Here is a 22,366-nt window from a genome sequence, read left to right on the forward strand (position 1 = left end):
TGTTTCTATCTCTCTCTCCCTCTCCCTTCCTCTCTGAAATCAATAAAAATAATTTATAAAAATAAATAAAATAAAAATTAAAAAAGATTGCCCTAGTTGTTTTAAAAAAAAAGGTTGTTTCTCACAAGTAATGGCCCAGGACCGTTTTGTCCTCTTCGCTAATCTTGTTCGGCTAATGCTTAAGAACCCGTTCCCCACCACCACCCAGTTTCTTGCTTTAATTTTTTAAAAATATTTTTTTATTGAGTTTAGGAAGGAAGAGGGAGAGGGATAGAAACATCAATGGTGAGAGAGAATCACTGATTGGCTGCCTCCTGCACCCCCACACTGGGGATCGAGCCCACAACCCAAGCGGCGTGTGCCTTGACGGGGAATAGAACCACGACCTCCTGGTTCATAACTTGATAACCCCTGAGCCATGCCCGCCAAGCTAATTTTTTTAATACATGATTTTTTTGGTTAATCCTTACCTGAGTATATTTTTCCATTGATTTATTTAGAGAGAGTGGAAGGGAGGTGGGAAGAGAAAGAGAGAAACATCGATGGGAGGGAGACACAGTGGCCCACTCCCAAACATGCCCTGACCAGGGCCTGGGAATGAACCTGCAATCCAGGTACAAGCCTTTGACCGGGAAATCAAACCCACAGCCCTTGGGTGCCCAGGTGGATGCTCCAACCACTGAGCCACACCAGCCAGGGCAATATATGATTTTTTCCCCTGCAATATATGATTTTTAAATATGTTTTTATTGATTTAAGGGAGGGGGAGAGAGGGGTAGAAACCACCCAGTTTCTTGCTTTAATTGATGAGAGAGAATCATTGATCGGCTACCTCCTGCACACCCTCTACTGAGGATCAAACTTGCCGCCAGGGCATGTGCCATGACCTCCTGGTTCATGGGTTGGCACTAAACCACTGAGCCACACTGGCTGGGCTAAGCCATTTTTAAGTTTCAGGTAAGTACATTCACATTGTTGTGCAGCCATCACTACCACCCATTTCCAGGACTCTATCTTCCTAAACTGAAACTCTGTCCCCATTAAACATTAACTCATCACCCCCCATCCCCAGCTCCAGGCACCATTCTTTCTGTCTCTATGAATTTGCCTGCTCTAGGGACCTCACATCAGTGGAACCTCACATACAGGATTTGTCCTCTCTGTCTGGCTTATTTCACTTAGCATAATATCCTTAAGATCCATCCGTGTTGTAGCATATGGCAGAATGCCCTTCCCTTTTTAAGACTGAATACTATGTCATAGTATATACATACTACACCTTGTTTATCCATTCATCCAACAATAGACACCTGACTGCTTCTACTTGTTGGCTACTGTCAGTGATGCTGGTGTACAAATGCAGGGTAGGTGTTAGACTGGGAGGGTCGGACCAGACCTGGGTTGAGCGACCTAGCCACGGAAAGATTTCAGAGCAAGGCTCGCACCATAGGAGAACATTTATTTGGAAATTCACAGGGGTAGAAGCAAGTCCTAGATGAAACGGGCTTAGGAAGCAAGTTATAGAGGGGAAAGGAGGAGCCTTGGGACTTGGGAGTGAGGAAGCTAATGGGAACGTGCGGGGGGAGGCAGAAAGGAAGGGGAAAGCGAAAAAACAAACAGCATGGGCAAGCTCCTGGGAGGAGAGTGAGCTGTAGCCTCAGTCCTGAGGGTTTTGAGGGAGAAGATGTTAGGGGAGCTGCCAGGGGAAGATCTTAATAGAATATTCATCAGCTTTCCAGTCTGTCCTTGCAGGTCAAGGTCTGGACGGATTCACTCGCCAATGCAGCTGGTCCTGCGGCCAGCCATGGGGTCGCTGTGGTTTTGCTGCTTTTCTGGGCCTGGAGCTGAACTACAACTGAGGCCTGGATGTTATCTGTAGGCAGGAGATGTTATCCAAGGTGGGGGGAGGGGGGCAGGTCCAAACCACAGGGGACCCTTGCTGTGCTAGGGGAGGAAATGTCACCGGTGAGAGCCCACCTGACAATCGTCTTTGGCTGGGCACCTAGGGCTTTCCGTCCTGGTGACCTTCTGTGTTCTGTGCCTGGCCCATCGTCCTTGCTCTGCTCCCGTCTACCTGCCTACCTCACAAATATCTTCAAGTTCCAGCTTTCAGTTTGGGGGGTATATACTTAGAAGTGAAACTGCTAGGTCATATGGTAATTCTTTGTAATGGGGGGGGGGGAGGAGGCTGCTATATTGTGTGTGTTTTTATTTATTTAAATTCTTTATTGTTGTATATTGTTTTCCATAGTGGCTGCACCGTTTTACATTCCCACCAACAATGACAAGGGCTCCGACTTCTTCACATCCCTGCCAACACTTATTTTCCATTGTTTTGTTTTTCATCCTCACAGGAGGATATGTTTATTGATTTTAGAGAGAGGGAGGGAGGGAGAGAGAGAGGGGAGAGAGAGAGAGAAAAAGAGAGAGAGAAATGTGAAAGAGACACATCAACTGGCTGCCTCTCACACACACAACTGGGGTCGAACCCGTAACCTATGTGCCCTGACCCGGAATCGAACCCATGACCTTTTGGTGTAGGGGGATGGTGCTCCACCAGCTGAGCCACACTGGCCGGGCTGGCTTGCTTTTTTTTAATAGTAGCCATGCTACTGGCTGTGAAGGGGTTCTGACTTCGCTTTTTGGAGGAGAGGCGAGTGGCCGTTTTGACCAGGGCATTTATATCTGTCAGGCTATGGTTGTGCAATTTCAAATGGCTTTTATCTCTTGAACACCCCCTACCCCCCAACCCCCCCCGCTGATAAGAGAGCTATCATTAGCCCATGGCTTAGAAAGGTTAAGAACTTGCCAAGGTCACAGGTAAACTGCAGAGCCAGAAACCAAATCCCAGGCCTTATCTCCTCATTATTTCATTCTGCCTTGTTAAGTAATCCACCCCACTGCCTTCAGGCACAGAAGGTGAGCTCCTGCCTCCAAAGGTCACGCAGCTGATGGTGACAGAGCCATGTCATCATCCACTGCTCAGCCACCAGGAGGGTGAGCAGCACTGGCCTTGAGTGCTGACTCTGGGGACCAGGCTCCACGCCCAGACACCAGGCACCAATATTTCTGCAGGAAATAACTCAGGTGCCGCGGCGTCTTTTATAGGTATTCCTGCTGATTGTTAGAAAGGAAGGGAGAAGTAGAGAGAAACATCGATGTGAGAGTGGAATATCAATTGCGCTGCCTCCTGAGTGGCCCTACTGGGGATCCAGGCTGCAACCACAACCCAGGCATGTGCCCTGACCAGGAATGGAACCTGTGACCTCTTGGTGCACGGAATGACACTCAACCAACGGAGACACACTGACCAGGGCAGGTGTCATGACTTCTAAATCTTCTAGCTGGTCCATGAGACAAAGGCTGGGGAGCTTCTTAACCCCAAAAATCTGGGGATGGTCTTCTGGGGTCCTAAACTCTCTTCCTCATTTTATACATCCAGTCAGCCTGCAAGTTCCCTTGATTCCAGAAGATCTGGAATGGAGATCTTCCCTAGTTCACCCCTACTTAATGTCTTCCAATAATTCCTGTTATGCCAGAGAGAACTTCAGGGCTCCTGGCAACCCTCTTGCTCACCCCTCTCCAGCCACGCCAACCCCCTTGCTATTCCTTAACCCAGGGGTCCTCAAACTACGGCCCGCGGGCCACATGCAAATACAAATATTGTATTTGTTCCCGTTTTGTTTTTTTTACTTCAAAATAAGATATGTGCAGTGTGCATAGGAATTTGTTCATAGTTTTTTTTTAAACTATAGTCTGGCCCTCCAACGGTCTGAGGGACGACAGTGAACTGGCCCCCAGTTTTAAAAGTTTGAGGACCCCTGCCTTAAACAAATTAAAGAATTTCCCCACCTCAGCAGCCTTTGCACTTGCTCTTTCTTCTCCCTAGCTGTTTGTATTCCAACACCTTTTCATCACTCAGGTCCTAGTTCATAACGCTCCTGCTCAGGAAGTCCAATCCTGATCACCGTCCCCCACCCCAAATCTAGTGACCATCCCATGACCCTGTTTAATTGCCTTCACAGCAGGTGTTCCGGTTCAAAGTATCCTGTTCATGTTTTCTTTCTTATAATGAGGTCTTGCTGCTGTAGCAGGGACTTTCAATGATATTTTTATGTGACCAATAGTAAAAGGAATTTCACATGTGGCCCAGCCATTCAGGTGTCATGGCTGTGTAACAAATTACCCCCAAATTTACTGGCTTTAACCAATGACATTTATCTTGCGCACAGATTTGCCGTTGGAGCAGGGCTTGATGGGGACAACTCATTTTTGCTCCTCTCGGAGTCAGCTGAGTGGCCTGAAGGCTGGGATTTGGAATCATTTCAATATTCACTCATTTGTCTGGTGCTTCATTGGCTTATCTGGGACCTTCACATTGCCTGGGCTGGGAGCACCCCAAGACTGAGAGAGAGCTATCACCAGGCAAAAGATGTATCCTAGTTTCTGACCTATGCTTGGAAGTTGCACAGTGTCCTTTCTGCCACATGCTATTTGTTGCACAAAGTCCTGCTCATGTTAAAGAGGAAAGGAGTTAGAGTCTAGCTTTTGATGGGGAGTGGCAAGGTTGGAACTACGGTATTTCTGTAGTCATTTTTCAAAACTACAACCTGCCACACCCAGGACACAAATGCAGAATTTAGAGTGTCCCCAAACAATACAAGTACTTAACTAACCTTCCATACACAATGCACTGAATTTTTCCATTACATTTTGTAGAAACGGCTGATCATGACCCACTGCTTTTATTTCTTCACCTCAGTTTGAGGAACATGTCACAAGGGTGCAGTTTGTCTTTCCTCTACTGTTTGGTGCGTTAAGCACCTCACCAGCTAGCATTTCATATGTGTTTTTAAAATATATTTTACTGATTTTTTACAGAGAGAAAGGGAGAAGGAGAGGGATCGAGAGTCAGAAACATCAATTCAGTTGCCTCCTGCACACTCCCCACTGGGGATGTGCCCACAACCCAGGTACATGCCCCCTACCGGAATCGAACCTGGGACCCCTCGGTCCACAGGCCGACGCTCCATCCACTGAGCCAAACCAGCCAGGACTCATATGTTTTATTTAACACCTCTATGGCTATTGAGTCACAGAGAGATCGTCCTCATTTAATCTCACGCCAACCCTGAAGCAAGTACAATGATGATCTTCATTTTGTTGAGAAGGAAAGTGAGGCACAGAGGGATGGAATTATGTGCCCAAGGTAACACAGCTGGTAAGTAGCAAAGCTGGGATTGGAATCCAATAAAATCTGGTTGTAGACTCCATCTTGCTATGCGGCCACTTATAGAATTTACTTATTTATTGTGAGTCTCCCACGCACACTGTAAACCTCAGATCCAGTAGAAGCAATTCCCTGCTTGGCCCCTAGAACGCCGCCCTGCCTGCTGCAGGTGCTCCAACTAAGGAGGTACCCACAGCTTCAAGCTCTAGCAGCACCTTTCCTGTCTGCGCAGGCGCATCAGGTAGGACCTGGAGGCACCCGCCTCCCTGCGTCGATTGGCCATCGCCAATGACTGACGCAGGACCCGGCGCAGGCGTACTAGGCCAGACCAGAGGGGCGTCCCCCATTGTTAATGACTGGCGGAGGATCAAGCCAATAGGAATGGGTCTCTTCAGGAAGGGGGCGGACCCAGCAAGCAGTTAAATTTGCGCGGGATGGGCACTCACACAGTCATGGCGGCCTTCCGCGACATGGAGGAGTTGTGCCAGGGGCTGCTGAGCCTCCTGGGCGCCAACCACGCCGCGGCGCAGCAGCGGCGGCTACTGGGGCGCTACGGGCAGATGCTGGAGCGGCTGCTGGAGACGCAGGACGGCGCCGAGCAGCAGCTGCGAGGTGAGGGCGGGGGCGAGGCCGGGACCCAGGCCCTCCTCTTGGGAAGGTGCGGCCAGGCCGGCCGCCAAAGCCCCTCCCTCCCTCCCTTCCGGGTGCCCCCAACCCTCTGCCAACTTCCCCTGGGGCTAGCGGGCGGGCGCTGCTCCCTCGGAGCCTCAGTTTCTCCACCCGAGACATGGGCTGCAGGACAGCAGCCACCTTCAGGGTTTAGGGTGAATAGAGGGGTTGGGCGTCTGGCGCAGCTCCGAGCGCTCGGTGAGCAGGGACTGGGGGCGCCGGGTTTGAAGCCCAGCACTTCCACTTCCTAAGGTTATTTAGAGGTTTTACGCAGCACCTGCTGTGCCAGGCACGGTGCCCACCTGGATGGCAGCGGAGAACAAAACAAAATCCCTTAGGGGAGCTGATTGCCAGTAGGGGGGTGACGCGCAATAAACAGAAAAATGAATAGTCTGGAGGCGAACGGCGCAGGAGGAAGACTAGGATGTGCAGGGCGGGGGGGTGATGTTTGGGGGCGGGGTCAGGGAAGGCCGTGTGAGGTGATGTTTTAGCTGGAACCCTAAGGAGCTGGGGGGAGCCCGGGCCATGGATTGGATTTAATAGATCGATGTGGAGAGAACACTGGACAAATAGCATCATTTTTGTCGAATCCAAGACTCCATCAAATATAAGACTCGTAGCCCTGAGCCACAGTTGGTTGGATTTGGGGCTGGAGAGAGGAGTCCGTGTTCTAGGAGCTGGGGCGCTGAGCAGTGAATCGGGTTCAAATCCAGGCTTCGGAGCCGTGTGCCTGCGGACATGTCCCTGGACCTCTCAGGTGGTGGGAGCGGGCGGGAGGATGCGCCGAGCAGGGGCTGCCAGGCTGTCCTGCTGAGGGGGCCACACTCAGGAGGGTGAGTGGAAGGGGCAGGAAGGCTCCTAAGAAAGCCAGACCCTCGGCTCTCCGAACAGGATATCGGCAGGCACGTCTCAGACAAACCAAGAAAGCAGCATAAGCGAATTACCGAAACTATGAAGGCCGGTGCCGCCGGAGAAACTGGTGGAGAGTGGAAAGTCCCTGCCCCAGAGGGTGGAGAGGCTTCGAGGGGTGTGTGTGTGTGTGTGTGTGTGTGTGTGTGTGTGTGTGTAAATGTTCACAACCATGTACGTGTAATAATACTTTGGTTAAAAATTAACTTAATGTCACTTTGTTAAACCCTTAAATGCCAGCCCTTTGAGGAGCATTTTCAGTCTGTGTTGGCAGGTTCCTCCAACTCTATGGGAAGGAACACAGTTACCTTAAGGTGTGTTTAATCTTTCTGGATGTTGTGTTTATTCTGAGTAGGTGCTGGCGATACATGGTGGCTGTAAGATGCAATCTCTGGTTCGAGGAAGAAGTAATTCAATGTGATAGGGGCTGTCATGGGGGCACAGTCATCCCCCAGGAGGGAGAAGAGAGTGTCCCCCTGCCTGGCATTCCCCAGGAGGTCCGGATGTGTCCCAGGGAGGACAGGCAGGCAGAGGCCCAGGACTGAAAAATGTGGCATTTGCAGAAGGAGGCATCTTTGCAGCCAGAGAAGAGAGGAAAACACGTGGTGGGGTGGAAAGTAGGGAGAAAGGAGGCTGGCAGGAACAGTGAAGATGCCCAAAGGGCCCTGGACCTTGTCCTGGAGACACTGGGGAGCCATGGGAGGTCTCTGAGGAGGGGAGTGACTTCACGTTTGGCCTCGGGTGCAGCCACTCTGAAAGGAGAGGGAAGAAAAGATCGGCAGATTGGCAACAGGAGAGACCAAGCCAGGGCACATGGGGGAGGCTGTCCAGGGTCCCTGGCCCTCGAGGGACAGAGGACCTGCACCATGGAGGCAGGGGCAGCTGTCAGGCCTGGATGGCCAATTGGATGCAGAAAGTGAGTCAGTCCCAGGCTTCTTGCTTGGGCAACAGTAGGGACTGTGACGTTATAAATTAAGATTAGGTGTGCAAGAAGAACCTTAAGTAATTCATTAATTAACTTTGTGTGGATTCAAATGTGTTTCAGTGAAATGGCAGTATTTACACGAGGTCTAGGCGGAACTGTCTAGTGCAGTGGTTCTCGACCTTGGCTGCACATTAGAATCACCTGGGAATCTTTTTAGAATCCTGATTTCTGGGCCTCATCCTCCAGAAATTCTGTTTCTTTGTTACTAATGGTGTGGCCCCACCCCATAACAAAGAAACAGAATTTCCGGAGGACGGGGCCCAGAAATCAGGATTTTGAAAAGATTCCCAGGTGATTCTAATGCACAGCCAAGGTTGAGAACCACTGGTCTAGTGGGTGTTCGGAAATAGGATGAATGGGTTGGGGAGCTGCAGACAGGGAAGTAGACCGTTCGCCATTGATGGGGGGTAGTTGAGGCCACAGGCCCGTGAACCACAGCCTCCTCCTCGGGCTCGCCCAGGACGGACCCCAGGAAGCCCGAGTTGAGGGGCCTCCGCCTTCTTCCACCCGCAGAGATCCTCAAGGCAGAGAAGAATGTTGCCCAGAGCCTTCTTGATGCGAAGGAGCAGGCGTGCCAGGGGGGTGCTGAATTGCAGCAGATTGAAGCCAGGCTTCAGAAGGCCAGCGAGGAGGACACTCACCTGAAGGCCAGCCTCCTATATCCTTTCCTCCGCCTCTCCTGGGAGGTGTGGAGCCATTCACACTAGAAACCGAGCTTGGAGCCAGGAGCCCTGGGCCCCATGGGGCTGCTTTTAGCATGTGGGCAGCCCTCCCTCCAAAGTCGGATCCTTAACTGCCTGCTCTACTCAGCTCACCAGGGAGCTGGAGGACCTCAAGGAGGTGGAGGCCGATCTCGAAAAACAGGAGAAGGAGGTTGACGACGACACAACGGTCACCATCCCTGCCGCCATGTAGGTCCCACACATGCCCGTGAGTGTGTGCCTGAGCCTGCGTGTTCAGTCCACAGCGTTTTTCGGGGGTTGCTGCTGGGGTAACTTTCTTTTCTCGCTCTCTCTCTCTCTCTTTGTATTCTTATACAGGTATGTGGCTCAGCTTTATCACCGGATTAGTAAAATCGAGTGGGATTATGAGTGTGAACCGGGGGTGATCAAAGGCAGTATCCTTTGTGGAGAAAAGGCGCCCCGAGCACTGCTGGTGGGGTGTAAGGGCTGCAGCCGCTGTGGAACAGGGTGGCGGTCCTGTACGCTTCCGAGTGCAAACGCTAAAGAGCCGGAAGCAGGGACTGGGACAGATCCATCATTGTTCATAGCGGCACTGGTCACAGAAGGTGGGCGCAACCCATGTGTTCATTGCTGTTTAGCCGGATGAACAATGGAGCGCACACATACAGTGGAATAGTCTTCAGCCTTAAAGAGAAGGACATTCTGACGCGTTACAACATGCTTGAGCCTGGGGGACGTGCTGAGTGAAGTAAGCCAGGAACAAAAAGACAAATACTGTAAGATGGCACTTACATGAGATCCCAGGTTCGATTCCTGTCAAGGGCATGGACCTCGGTTGCAGGCTCCTCCCCCGCCTCAGGAATCAAAGTCATAGAGACAGGAAGTGGATGGTAGGTTTCAGGGGCTGGGGACTTAGTGTTTAATGGGGGCAGTGTTTCTGTTCTACAATGAAAAGGTTCTGGAGATGGATGGTGGTGATAGTTGCACAACAATATGCATGTGTTGATGGCACACTTAAGATGGTGCCCTCGCCTCAGTGGATAGAGCGTTGGCCTGCGGACCAAAGGGTCCCGGGTTCGATTCTGGTCAGGGGCATGGACCTCGGTTGCAGGCTCCTCCCTGGCCTGGGCCCTGGTGGGGGCACGTGCAGGAGGCAACCAATCGATGTGTTTCTCTCACATCGGTATTTCTGTCTTTCCCTCTAAAAATCAATGGAAAAATATCCTCGGATGAGGATTTTAAAAAAAAGTGGTTAAGATGATAGATTTCATGTTATACCTATTTTACCACAATTTAAAAAACAATATGGTGCATTATTAGAGCTTAAATTTTTCTTCACAAAAATCTGTTTGTCTCTAAACATCTTTCTTTCTTTTTTTTTTTTTTTAAATATATTTTATTGATTTTTTACAGAGAGGAAGGGAGAGAGACAGAGAGTTAGAAACATCGATGAGAGAGAAACATCCATCAGCTGCCTCCTGCATACCCCCTGCTGGGGATGTGCCTGCAACCAAGGTACATGCCCTTGACCGGAATCGAACCTGGGACCCTTCAGTCCGCAGGCTGATGCTCTATCCACCGAGCCAAACCGGCTAGGGCTCTAAACATCTTTCTTTAAAAAATATTTTTTTATTGACTTCAGAGAGGAAGGAAGAGGGAGAGAGAGATAGAAACATCCATGATGAGAGAGAATCATGGATCGACTGCCTCCTGCAGGTCCCCCACCAGGGATCGAGCCCACAACCCAGGCATGTGCCCTTGACCGGAATCAAACCTGGGACCTTTCAGTTTGCAGGCTGATGCTCTGTCCAGTGAGCTAAACCGGCCAGGGCTCTAAACATCTTACTAACACATTTTGAAGGCGTTATCCTCTGGCTGGGGGGTCATGGAGGGGGCTGTGCGTCGGGTTTCCTTACATCGTGCCCTCAGTCCATCGTGGCCCCAGCGTGGCCCAGCCCATCCACCTGGACAGCACCCAGCTCTCCAAGAAGTTCATCAGCGACTATCTCTGGAGTTTGGTGGACACGGAGTGGTAGCTGGGAGCCGCTCGGACTGTCTTGCACATAATGGGAATCGTTTGTGGTGTGTGGTTAGTGCCTTGGTGGTGAGATCAGCTTAAAATTAAATGTTTAGCCCTAGCCAGTTGGGCTCAGTGGATAGAGTGTCAGCCTGCGGACTGAAGGGTCCCAGGTTCGGTTCCGGCCAAGGGCACATGCCTGGGTTTTGGGCGCAATCCCCAGTAGGGGATGTACAGGAGACAGCTGATCAGTAATTCTCATCATTGATGTTTCTATCTCTCTCCCTCTCTAAAATCAATAAAAATATATTTTTAACAAGTGTTTAAACATAAATGGGATTTTTACTGATTTCTCCGGGGCCCCCCCATCCCCAACTTTTTTGCCTCAGATGCTGGACTGCCCTGGGCCAGGTAACCATAGGGAACTGACTTACCTGTGCCAGGCCTGTGACTTCACATCTGTGACAACACTGTACAAATGACACCATAGTGTATGATGACAAATTCCGGGTCTTTATCATTTATTATTCAAGTTTGGCCTTTTTTTATTCATTCAGAGCGTGTCTGTGAGTGCCACTGTGCTAGGCACCCAAGACACAGATGAAGGTGGAAAGGATCCCTCTGCCCCATGGAGGAGTCACAGGTGAGCAGATGCCACCCTGGAGCTGTGCCTGGTCCAAACTCATTTCCCAGCCTCTTTTGCAGCTAAATTGAGCCATGTAAGTGGAAGTGTTGTATGAGACTTCGAGAAGGATCCTTAAAAGGCAAGGGAGTATACGCTTTCCTTCCCCTACCCTTTATTCCCTGGAATTTGGGTGTGATGGCTGGAGACCCGGCAGCCACATTCCACAAGAAAGGGGCGGTGCCGCGCTCTGGGGGCGACACAGATGGGAGATGCTGATGATGGGAGAGCTGGTGTCAGCCGTGGACTTCTTTAAAGGGAAGAAGAGGTTGACCTAAACTAGCCCGTGTGCCATGGTTACTTTTGTGTTCCTATCCCAGTCAAAATAAACCCTAACTGAGGAGCATGGAACCATACCAGGGCCGGCCAATCGGTGTTCATCTAAAGCTCATTTTCGGTGATCTGGCACTACTCGGTGGGAAGCTCGCGGCCTGCCTGCCTGAGGGGAGAGAAGTAGAGCCGTGGACACTGTTGCCCCTGGTACAGCTGTGCCCGAAGTCAGTAGATTGTTCCAGGACCCTCTGGGTGTTGGGTTCTGCCCACCTCTATACCACTGAAGTGTTTACAATAAGCACGATTCGTGTTTTAATCAGAGACAGGCATTCTAGGCAGCGGACAGGAAGTACTAGCAGCACCTGAGCATCCAGTGGGCACTCAGCCCCGACCACGGAGGTCCTGGGCAAGGAAGCTGCCTGTGGGGCTCCAGGGAGATGGACCAGTAAAGAGGGCCGATCGCCCATTCGGCTCACGGTTCCAGAACTCCAGGGGCCCTGCTGCGTGCCAGCGCCTGGCCGTGCCTGTTCACACAGCCCTGGGCTGCTGCTGCTCCAGGTCGGTAGCGTGTGAGGTGGGAGCAGAGCCCCCATCTGCACCATCCACGCCTAAAGGGCAACAGACGACCTGCACTAGGGTTTTCCACCGCAGCCCTGGTGACCGTCGGGCCGGTCATTGTCTGTGGTGGGCAGTCCTGGACATGGCAGGACATTCAGCAACATCCCTGGGCCTCCACCTGCTAGATGCCAGGAGCACCCACCTCAGTTGTGACACCCACAAGTGTTTCCAGCTATTGCCAGTGTCCCAGGGGGAACCCCCCGCCCCTTAAGGCTGCCCACCAGCCTTGCAGCCTCAGCCAGAACAGGCTTTGGCCCGTGGTCAGCTGAATAACAGTGGTCACTCTGGTGGCCATTCCTGCTAGCACAGCTGGCCTCCCACCTGCTCACTTTTGTGGGGGAAGGTGCCAGGAGCGCCCCCAGCCCAGCTGAGAGTCCATGGCAGGAGAAGAGCGTATTTCCCCCTGAGCCTAGAGCACCCAAGAGAAAGCAGGCGTGGGGTTCCTGGAGGGGCCGCGGAGGCCTGTGACTGCCTGCAGCTTGGTTCCCCCAAGAGGAGGAAGGGGCCATGTCTGTCCCCTAAACCCCCGTCTCCAGGGACTGACCCAAAGGAGTGAGCAAGTGTGTGTGGGAGCGTGGCCTGGCCGGGGCCCTGTGGGCGGATGGGTTCAGGGAGGTGCTGAGCTCACAGGGGCCGGGAGCGGCCCTGGCCCTCCAACATGCCTCGGCCCTGACTCACTGCCGGGATCTGGCCAGATGCCTGGGACAGCCAGCAGGATAGGCTCAGGCCCACAGCCTCCAGCCTGCACCCCTGCTCCCGCCCCCGCCCACTCTTGGAGCCTCTCCACGGGCAGCCACCAGCTCTTTTCTGAATCCTGGAGGCTGGCCAGAGGCCGCTGCGCGCTAGGCCCAGCCTGTGGAGGGAGTAAGATTCATGTCCCCAGGACCAGGGAGTGGGGAACCAGGTCACCAGACTACAGAATTGAGGGTCAGCCCTACACCCCGCCCGTTCCTAATCCTGCGCGCACCCCACCCCCAGCGCGGGCCCGGCCCATCCTGAGCCCTGAGGAAGGTTCACGTTACATACGGGGAGTCGGGCACGGCCCGGGCCAGTTAGGTCCCCGGCCAGGACAGCGGGCCCCAGGGTCGCTTCCCTCTTTAGACGAGAGGGAGCCTCTGAGGGTCGGCGCCTTGTCCAGGTCGCACGGGTAGAAAGAGACCAGTGAGAGCTGGACGAGCACCTGCACGGGGCCAAGCCCTAAGGGTGACAGAAGCGGCCTGGGTTCGGGTAGTGAGGTCGTTCAGGACCAGTGGCTGCTGGTCAGATAGGCCCACGCCCGGTCACCTGGCTGACAGGTGGTGGTGCTGAGGCCGAACCCCTCGCCCGCACCTCCCGCGAGCAGCTGGGGGACGGCCAGCAGGACGGGCCTCCGGGCGTCGGCACAGCGTTGTTTGGATGCCCTGGGACCCTCCGTGTGTGGCCCACACTGACACTGATCCGCCCGCACGGTGGTCCCAGGACTGACTTAGAAAGGTGGGCTCATGTCTGTGACCTGCACCCCGTTCGGGAAGCCGCGCTCCAGTGGAGGCCATGGCATCAGGGTTGAGCAGGTGCTGTGTGCTGGCTCCGCCGTTCCGTACAGGTAAGGGTTGGCAGCTGATGTTGGCAGAGCTGGGGTTTGAACTGGATCCAGACCTGGAATTTAACCCCGAGGTCATTTCAGTTATTGATAAATGCTGTTGGAATGTGGGGGGGGGGGGGGACGAGGGCTTTGTAGGAGCCCAGGGAGGAGGTGTCCTGAGAGCCCAGACCTGAGCCCCCAGGGGACAGAAGGGTGGAGCCAGCGATCCTGGCAGAGGGGACAGCAAGTGCGAAGGCTGGTGCCCACTACAAAGCGGCCAGGGCCGAGCGGACCCGAGGGCACAGGCGTGGTCACGCTGGGCCTGCAGTCAGTGAGACAGGAGGATTTCGGAGTCCAGGGTGCTGGTCTCACTGAACTCCCAGGCCCCTCCTCCATCCCAGGCCGCGTGGGAGAGGGGGCCAGGCTGAGTGGGAACAGCTGGGCTGGGAGGGCGGGGCTGGGGAGGAGGAAGCCCCTGTGCTGAGGCCAGGAAGCTGCATGAAACCCGAGCTGAACTGCCTGGAGGGGAGGCGACCAGCCCAGGGTGGGTGATGGGACCTGTACAAGCTCACACCCCCGCAGCCTCACTCCCTCCTCATCTCAGGGGGGAGGGTGCTGCTTTCCCCCACCCCCTCCCGGGCAGGGCATTGGGGGGCAGCTCTCCCCGTCCCCTTCTCCCCCTTCCTCCAGAGGACCTGGGCCCAGCCCCGCAGGCTCCAGCCTGACTCGCCACAGGCAGCTGTGGTTTGGGATGCCAGGGCTGGGGGCCGGCAGCATCAGAGGGCGTGTAGAGATCGGGCTCCGGGGAGCAGCTTCCTCTGCGACCCACCCCGACCTGCCAGAGCTGTCGAGCCCGCACCCGTATTGGGAAGGCAGCCCCCAAACTCCAGACTGCCGCCCCTGCCCTTCCAGGACCAGCACGTTGGGTGCGGGCCGAGCCCATAGGCCGGGGGGGCTGGCCAGACAGCCAAGGGGGCTGAGCTGTACCTGGTGACATCCCAGAGGACTGCAGCCAGAAAGGGGGTCACCCCCATGGTGAGCGTCCCAGGCTGGTGGGGGAAAGGCCAGGGAAGTCGGTCCAGGGACCCCGAGCCTCCCCTTCCCCATCTGTAAAGTGGGTGCTGGTCACCGCAGGGAGCGGATGAGTTCATCCTGCAGACACGTGCACCCTTGTATGTCACAAAGCTCTAACTCCAGTCGGCGCCATAGTCCGTGCCCAGCGGGGTGCCTGATGGGTAATAGTGACCCCTCCTTCAACAGAGCCGCCAGACCAGATACCAGAAACCTTGCTCCCTCTGCCTCTCCCAGGTACTCGTCCTCCGGCCGTCGCTTGGCCAACTCCCCTGTGTAGGCCATTCAAGTTCATTGTCCCCTTTGCCACATGGCTGAGCATGGGCTCAGTCAATCACCCAATTATTGACCGCCCAGTGCAAGCCCCTGAAGCTTCCTGTTTGGCCAGTTCAGCTTTCACCCCAGAGGCATTTTGGAACCTTCCCAAGACAAAGCGCGGAAGGAAGGAAGGAAGTGCCACCCTGTGGACAGAAACGATAGCAGTCCCTGCAGCTCCTGGCCTTCACCTCCAACCAGATCACAGAACGGGAGGTGGATTGGCCTTGGCCCCGGTTTTATTGGGGAAACTGGCATCGATGGGCCCAAGGTCATCCCTCAACCCAGGCGGCCTGACCCAGCTGTGCGCTTCCCTACCCAGTGCCCCTGCCCCGCGGTCCCTTCCTGCCAAGCCTTCCCTCTGCTGTGGCATATTTCTAGTTGCCCTTTAAAAAAGTAATTATCACTATTTTAAAAAATATTTGTATTGATTTTTAGAGAAGGAAGAAGGGGAGAGAGAGAAACACTGATGTGAGAATGGAACATCAGCCGGTTGCCTCCTGCACAGCCCCTACCAAGGAGCAGGCTGAAACCCAGGCATGTGCCCTCACTGGGGATTGAACCGAACTGGCAATCCTTCAGTGCACAGGACGATGCCCATCAACTGAGGCACACTGGCCAGGGCGTCACTAGTTATTTTTAATTGTAGTCCACTACAATAAAATTGATCACCTTAACCATTTTTCATTTTTTAAAATATATTTTTATTGATTTCAGAAAGGAAGGGAGAAGAAGGATAGAAACATCAATGATGAGAGAGAATCACTGATTGGGTGCCACCTGCACACCCCCTACTGGGGACTGAGCCCGCAACCCGGGCATGTGCCCTGACTGAGAATGGAACTGTGACCTCATGGTTCATGGGTCAATGCTCAACCACTGAGCCACGCCAGCCAGGACATCCCCTACCATTTTTTTAAAAAAAGATATTTTTATTTATTTCAGAGAGGAAGGGAGAGGGAGAGAGAGATAGAAACATCAGTGCTGAGAGAGAATCATTGATCGGCTGCTTCCTGCACGCCCCCAACCGGGGATCGAGCCCGCAACCTGGGCATATGCTCTTGACTGGAATCGAACCTGGGACCCTTCAGTCCACAGGCTGATGCTCTATCCACTGAGCCAAACCTGCTAGGGCTCCCCTATCACTTCTAAGTGTATAGTTCAGTGGGATTAGGTGCCTTCACAATGACCATCCATCTCCAGAACGTCCTCAGCTTCCCAAACAGAGCCTCTGTCCCCGTCAAGCACTCCCCATCCTTACCCTCGGCAGCTGGCACCCACCATCTACTTTCTGTCTCTGAATCTGGCTCCTCTAGGAACCTTCTAGAATGGCAATGTCTGTTCTTTTGTGACTGACACTTCACTGAGCAAGGTTCATGTTGTAACATGTGTCTGAATGTTCTTTTTAAGAATGAATATTATTCCATTGTATATTATTCCATTTTCTTTATCCATGAATTTATCGATAGACATGGGTTGTGTCCACCTCTTGGCTATTGTGAATAACGCTGCTATGGACGTTGGTGTACTGCTTTGAATTCTTTGGGAATCTATATACTTAGAAGTAGAATTGCTGGATCACATGGTAATTCTTTTTGTTGTTGTTGTTAATCCTCACCCGAGGATTTTCATTGTTTTTTATTTTTAAAATATATTTTTATTGATTTCAGAGAGGAAGGGAGAGAGATAGAAACATCAGTGATGATAGAGAATCATTGATCAGCTGCTTCTTGCACTCCCCCGCCCACCCTAGGAATTGAGCCCCAAACCTGGGCATGTACCCTTGACCAGGAATCCGACCGTGACCTCCTGGTTCATAGGCTGACACTCAACCACTGAGCAACATGGGCTGGGCCCCACTGATTTTTAGAGAGAGTGGAAGGGAGGGGGAGAGACACAGAGCGAGAAACATCGATGTGAGAGAGACACATCCATTGGTTGACTCCCACACGAGCCCCAACCAGAAACCCAGGCGCGAGCCTGCAACCAAGATATGTGCCCTTGACCTGAATCAAACCTGGGACCCTTCAGTCTCTGGGCTGATGCTCTATCCACCAGTCAAACTGGTTAGGGCAGTAATTCTATTTTTAATTTTCCAAGGAACCACCATACTATTTCCACAGCGCCTGCACCATTTTACATTCCCACCTACGGTGCATAAGGGCTCCGATTTCTCCACACCTTCACCAACACTTGTCATTTTGTTTTTTATTATAGTTATTCTAATGGGTGTGAGGTGGCACCGCATGGCCTGCCCCCTTTGTTTTTATACTTAAGTCTCTATCTTGAATTCTTTCTGTCCAAGGATCTGCTGTGGACTCTGACTGTAGCCAATTGATACTCCGGGACTATTTGTGGTTTGACTGCCATGTCCAAGGGCATGCTCCAGGGCATGCTGAAATGGCCACAGGCCCAGGCTCACGTGAAGCCGGGGTGCACGGGAGTGGAGGTGTGGGTACTGAGATGGACTGAATGTGCACAGCAGACGCCCAAAGCTCTCGCCAAATAGTTCTATGTAGACTCTGTAGACTCACCAAACTTTTTTCTGTCTCAGTGGTAAATGTAGTCACATTCTTAGCTTTTGTTTTATCCTTTCAGAGGACCTCACACCAACCACCCCGAGGGCCCAAAGGTTTGAAGGGACATGCCCTGCAGAAATGCCATGATCGATGGAGCCAGTGTCTCAGCCCCAGCGACTCTCCCCACAGATCCTCACCTGGCCAGTTATTCAGCCCAAATCCTCTGCCAGGTATTTGTCTGTCCCATTACCCTGTTTAACATGCTTCTAAAATATAGTAATTCTATGTTTCCCCTTCTAAAATGTCACATCCTTGCTCGGCCGGTGTGGCTCAGTGGTGGAGCATCGACCCATGAACCAGGTTAGATTCCTGGTCAGGGCACATGCCTGGGTTGCGGGTTCGATCCCCAGTAGGGGGCATGCAGGAGGCAGCCCATCATGATTCTCTCTCATCATTGATGTTTCTATCCCTCTCTCTGAAATCAATAAAAACATATTTAAAAATTAAAAAGTCACGTCCTTGAGGGCCCAGACTTAGTCACTTTTCTTGTCTTTTATTCTACATGCCTAGAACAAGGCCTGGCCACACAGTAGGTGCCCAATAGATGTTTGTTGAATGAATGAACAAGCAGGAGATTTAGCAAAACCCCAACTCAGGGGAGCACCCAGCAGGGCTACCCCCTGGCTGAGCCCAACACCGCCAGAGCCTGAGCCTGCCCTGAGCTCAGGGCCAGGCTCCCTCGCAGACCCTTCCCCTGTGGAGCCCAGCCCACCAGCAGAGACAGGAAGTGAGGGAACAGAAGACAACGTGCATCAGGTTTAGCCAAATGGTTCATTTAAGAAATTTAATCAAAGTAAGACACTCAGACTATAAAAACATTCTATACAGTGGTTTATAGTCAAAACCCACCCCCAGAGCAGCCCACGCGGCAACATGGACACGGGTCCCCTGAAGAGCACAGACCCGGGCTGCGGGGTCAGCTGTACAGAAAGACGAGGCCTCTCCCCCATGCAGGTCCCTGAGGGGTCACCCAACAAAGCAGCACCCAGGGTTTGCAAAAATAAATAGGTCTGTTTTCATATATATGAGTGATAAATGCTCCAACAAATGTACAAAGTGCAAAATGAAATGCCCCGCTCCTAGGTTCAGGGCTCTATTTACAGGCTTCAGAGCGAGAAACACCTTTCACAGTTTCCTGCAGGCTGGGCACAGGGGCTGGGGTCTGTAGTGCACAACTGACGGGGAAGCCAGGGGCGGCCCCTCCCACCGTCTCTTCCGTTGTAAATACGTGTGTGACCATTTCAGAAAGCATCCTTGTTTCATAAGCCCCATATGGTGACCACACCCAGGGACGTCTCAGGGCTGGAACACCCATCCGTGACTACTGTCCTGTCGGGGAGAGGAGTGGCTCAGGGACGGGTGCATAGAAGTGGAAACATTAGCCAGATAATCACCTCTTGGCTTTGAAGTGCTGGGAGAAAGGCTGGAAGACGGCACCCCATCCCCTCCCCGCTCCCGGGTCCTCTCCGACCTGGAGCCCGTCCTAGTCGGACCAGAAAACAGTGCAAAATAAGGAATTGTAGTCTTTACAGATGTACAAACCTGAACTGGAAAAGTGCACGGGCACGTGGAGGGGCTGGGGCTGGGGCTGGGGCTGGGGCACGGCTGGGCTGAAGGACACTGCTAGAGGTCGGAGGCCACTTATCCTCACACACAAGGTGCCCGGGGATCGCGGGCACTCGATAAATATTAAGGGCAAAGGGTGCTCAGGCTTTCCCTGGGGGACTGTTGAGGTTTTGTTGAATGAATGGGCTCAGTTGGCCACCCCGGTGCTGGACTCAGCCATGTCCACACCAGCGCCAGAGTCCCCTCCCGGCTGAAGGAGAGGGCACAGACTCGGCTTAGGAAACGGATTTCATCCTGATCGGGGTGGTGGGGGGGGAGGCAGAGCAGAAGCCGACTCTGGCGTCCACCAAGGCTTGCGCGGCAGAGGTAAACACATTTACTCCTGAGGTTAGAGGCTCGGCAGCTGCCTGGGACCCTGTGGGCATCACCTGCTCTCGATTCAAAGCCACTGGCTTTCTCTTGCTTGGTGTCCCTCCGTCCATTCGTTCCTCAGGTGAGGAGCCAATTGAGGAGAAAAGGTCAAGAAAAATATTTCAACCCAAACCCATTCCGTGTGCTCTGTCGCCTGCCTCCCAGACGAATAAATATATAAAACAAAGCTCTGGCAGACAGGCCCGTGGCTGCCAGCGTCGAGGTCAGCTGCCAGCAGGGCTTTTGGCTGCTTCTTTCTCTGACGGAACGGGCGGGTGTCGGAGGTCTGAAGAAGGGTTTTGGAAAGGTCAAGGGTTTGGGGAGAAAGTGTTCTTCCTGCCCTTGACCAGCAGCAGGTTCTGGGAGAGGCAGGACTGGAGGCAGCGGCTCATGCCATGTCATCCTCCATCCTGACCATCTGTCTCTGTCAACAAAACGATAAACGCCGGAAATAATCAGTCCAACATCCAGTAAACACGGCCAGAGGCCACCTGCTTCTCATCACCGGCCTGGACCAGCACAATCACTTCCGCCCGGGCCTCCTGGCCACTGACCTCTACCCCAGTCTGTTTCCCCCACGGCAGCCAGAGGGCGCCTGTGAGCACCCTCGTCAGATTTTGCCCTCACCCTTCCCCAGTCTGTCCTGCCACAGCAGTCCCCACCAGGGGGTGCTTGTGAGCCCCCAAGTCAGGCCATGTCCCTCCTCTTCCCAGAGCCCTCCACAGCTCCTTCCTCACTTTGAGCAAAGCCCGAGTCCTCCCCATGGGCCACAGGTCCTGCTCCATCTGCCAGGCCCCCGCATTGCCCTTGTCTCCTCCCTCGTTCCCGCTCTCTCCGCTCCAGCCACACTGGCCGCGGTGTGGCCATAGGGCTCAGACACACCAGGCTCGGTCCAGCCTCAGGGCCTTGGCACATGCTGCGCCCTCTGCACACCATACACTTCTGCTTAGGGAGGCCCGCCCAAACCACCTCTTCTAAACTTGCCTCCCCCCTCTCCCAGCCCCCGTGGCTTCCCTCTGCTCACTGCCATGACTCAGGGTCTCTCCTTACCCCCTTCCTGTTCCCCAACCATGCGGATGGCTTTGGGGGGCTCACCGAGGGGTAGGTGTAGCCGTCCTGGCTGTGGCAGATGTGCACCTCGTCCTCCGTGGTCTTCTGGTACACGGGGTTGTCAAAGTTGATGCTGTTGATGCTCTTCAGCCGCCAGTTCTTCCAGAGGAGGAAGGCCCCGGAGCACAGGAGGGTGAGCAGCACTGTGGAGAGGCGGCCTGTGTCACCCCTGCCGCGCCCCCCTGCTGCCCCAAGTGGCCAGTGACGCTGCCTTCAAACCCCAGCCTTTTTATTTGTGAATGGTTTTGCTCTGATTTAAAGAAATACTGCCCATTGTAAAAGCGCGATCGGCAAGCATAACCAACCTCTCACTTGAAGACCTCTGCGACCGCCTCACCCCAGAAGTGCTCACCTGTGGTGGGTTCTTCGGGTTTCTTCTGGGTTTGCCCACACAGGGGGGCTGCTACTTTTTTAGACCCAGGGCACAGCCAAGGGCTTGCACAGCCCAGTTTGTGAAACAGCCTGGCCAGTGCCCAGCGGGTGGGAGAGACGTGGGCTCTGCTGGGAAGACGCAGGGCAGGCACACACTCGGAGGCCACCAGGGGGTGAGGGTCCCACTTGCCATGTCTGTCAACCCACAGTCAGACGACTGTTGGCACCAAAATGAAAGTGTCTGTGGGCAGGCTGCATGCTGAAGGGACGCCTCAAAAGGATCTCTTCACAAAAGGAAGAATGGGTGACGCTCACCGAGCTCTGATTGACAGGCTGAGGAAGGGGCCCTGTGCTCTGCACACTCGCCCCTGCAAGAGAACCGCTCTCGCCTCCCCTGGTGTCAGCGCCCGTCACTGCGCCCAGGGGACCTCGGGCTCATCTCCCCATCTGAACGTCGCTGTCGGCACCCACGTGGCGAGGTGTTTATTTCTTTCACAGCTGTGTCCCCAGAAGCGGGCATGGTATACAGTAGGCGCTCAACTAGATTTGTTAATGAATGAAGCTAGGAAGGGGAGTGCAGTGATGACAGGACACATGGCGGGGACACCCCATTCCTGAGAGAAAAGGAGGCTAAGCAGGGAGGCCAGGGAACGGAGGGAGGGCGGGTGGGGGGCTTACCGATGGGGAGGACAATGTAGAGCCAGCCCACGCCCCGGGGCCTCTCCTTCCTGTCCTCTTTGATAGGAATGTCCTCCGAGGCTGCAGGGGGAAGGGAGAAAGTGACGCTCAGACCCTCAGGCAGGGCATGGGAACCAGCCGGTGTAGAGGACTGACACCCAATGGGAGCACCTGCCGCCTCCCATTGTCCTTAAAGGTTTCGAGGAACTTGGAGCACCTCCCAGGTTTCAAGGGCAGCACGATGGCTTGTGCCTGGGCCTTATTTGTTAGCAATTGGAGTTGTGGGACTCAGTGTGGTATGAATATTAAAGGTTCACTAGCCCAGCGTTGAGAGGCACTGGGGAAGGGACCAACGGGCTGCGAGGCAGAGCCTGCGGTTACATTCCCAATGGTCCCCGGTGAAATTTTCAACCTGGCTCTGCATTTGATGGTAATGAGCTTTGCTGCACGAGTTCACCAATTCCAGAGCCTGGGTTGGATGGCACCAAACCCCATAGTCCTGAGTCAACTGTCCCCAGCTAATAAAATATATTGGGCCGGGGAAGACACCTCATTATATAACCACTCACATGCAAATGCACCTGAGCCAGACAACAAAGGGCTCCATGCAAATGAAAATGGAAAGGTCTCTATGCCC

General features: G+C 53.6%; 2 protein-coding genes across 2 annotated transcripts in view; one reads left to right on the plus strand and one right to left on the minus strand.

Moving 5' to 3' along the window:
• The first annotated feature begins 5,663 nt into the window (after positions 1-5,663).
• SPC24 (SPC24 component of NDC80 kinetochore complex) lies at positions 5,664-10,818 on the plus strand. Its single transcript, XM_081091853.1, has 5 exons — positions 5,664-5,842; positions 8,307-8,479; positions 8,604-8,704; positions 8,834-8,910; positions 10,406-10,818. Exons 1-5 carry the CDS (start codon positions 5,665-5,667, stop codon positions 10,510-10,512), a joined length of 636 nt encoding a protein of 211 aa, XP_080947979.1. The 5' UTR covers position 5,664; the 3' UTR covers positions 10,513-10,818.
• A 7,534-nt stretch (positions 10,819-18,352) lies between these two features.
• Positions 18,353-22,366, minus strand: part of LDLR (low density lipoprotein receptor) — a gene marked incomplete at its 5' end in the record, with an annotated part of 40,352 nt that continues 36,338 nt past the window's right edge. The window contains 3 exons of the mRNA XM_081091854.1: positions 18,353-19,993; positions 20,665-20,822; positions 21,730-21,810. Coding sequence (XP_080947980.1) covers positions 19,958-19,993; positions 20,665-20,822; positions 21,730-21,810 — 275 coding nt within the window. The 3' untranslated portion in view covers positions 18,353-19,957. The remainder of the gene's footprint in view (positions 19,994-20,664; positions 20,823-21,729; positions 21,811-22,366) is intronic.

This window comes from Myotis nattereri, assembly GCF_964212035.1.
Source record: "Myotis nattereri genome assembly, chromosome: 5".
Taxonomy (NCBI): Eukaryota; Metazoa; Chordata; class Mammalia; order Chiroptera; family Vespertilionidae; genus Myotis; species Myotis nattereri.

Excerpts from the sequence above, each read along its gene's own strand:
- SPC24 (XM_081091853.1), top strand. The coding sequence starts at position 5,665 with ATGGGCACTCACACAGTCATGGCGGCCTTCCGCGACATGGAGGAGTTG. Across the intron at positions 8,480-8,603 it reads TCCTCCGCCTCTCCTGGGAG|CTCACCAGGGAGCTGGAGGA; the intron begins GTGTGGAGCCAT and ends TGCTCTACTCAG. Across the intron at positions 8,911-10,405 it reads ACCGGGGGTGATCAAAGGCA|TCCATCGTGGCCCCAGCGTG; the intron begins GTATCCTTTGTG and ends TCGTGCCCTCAG.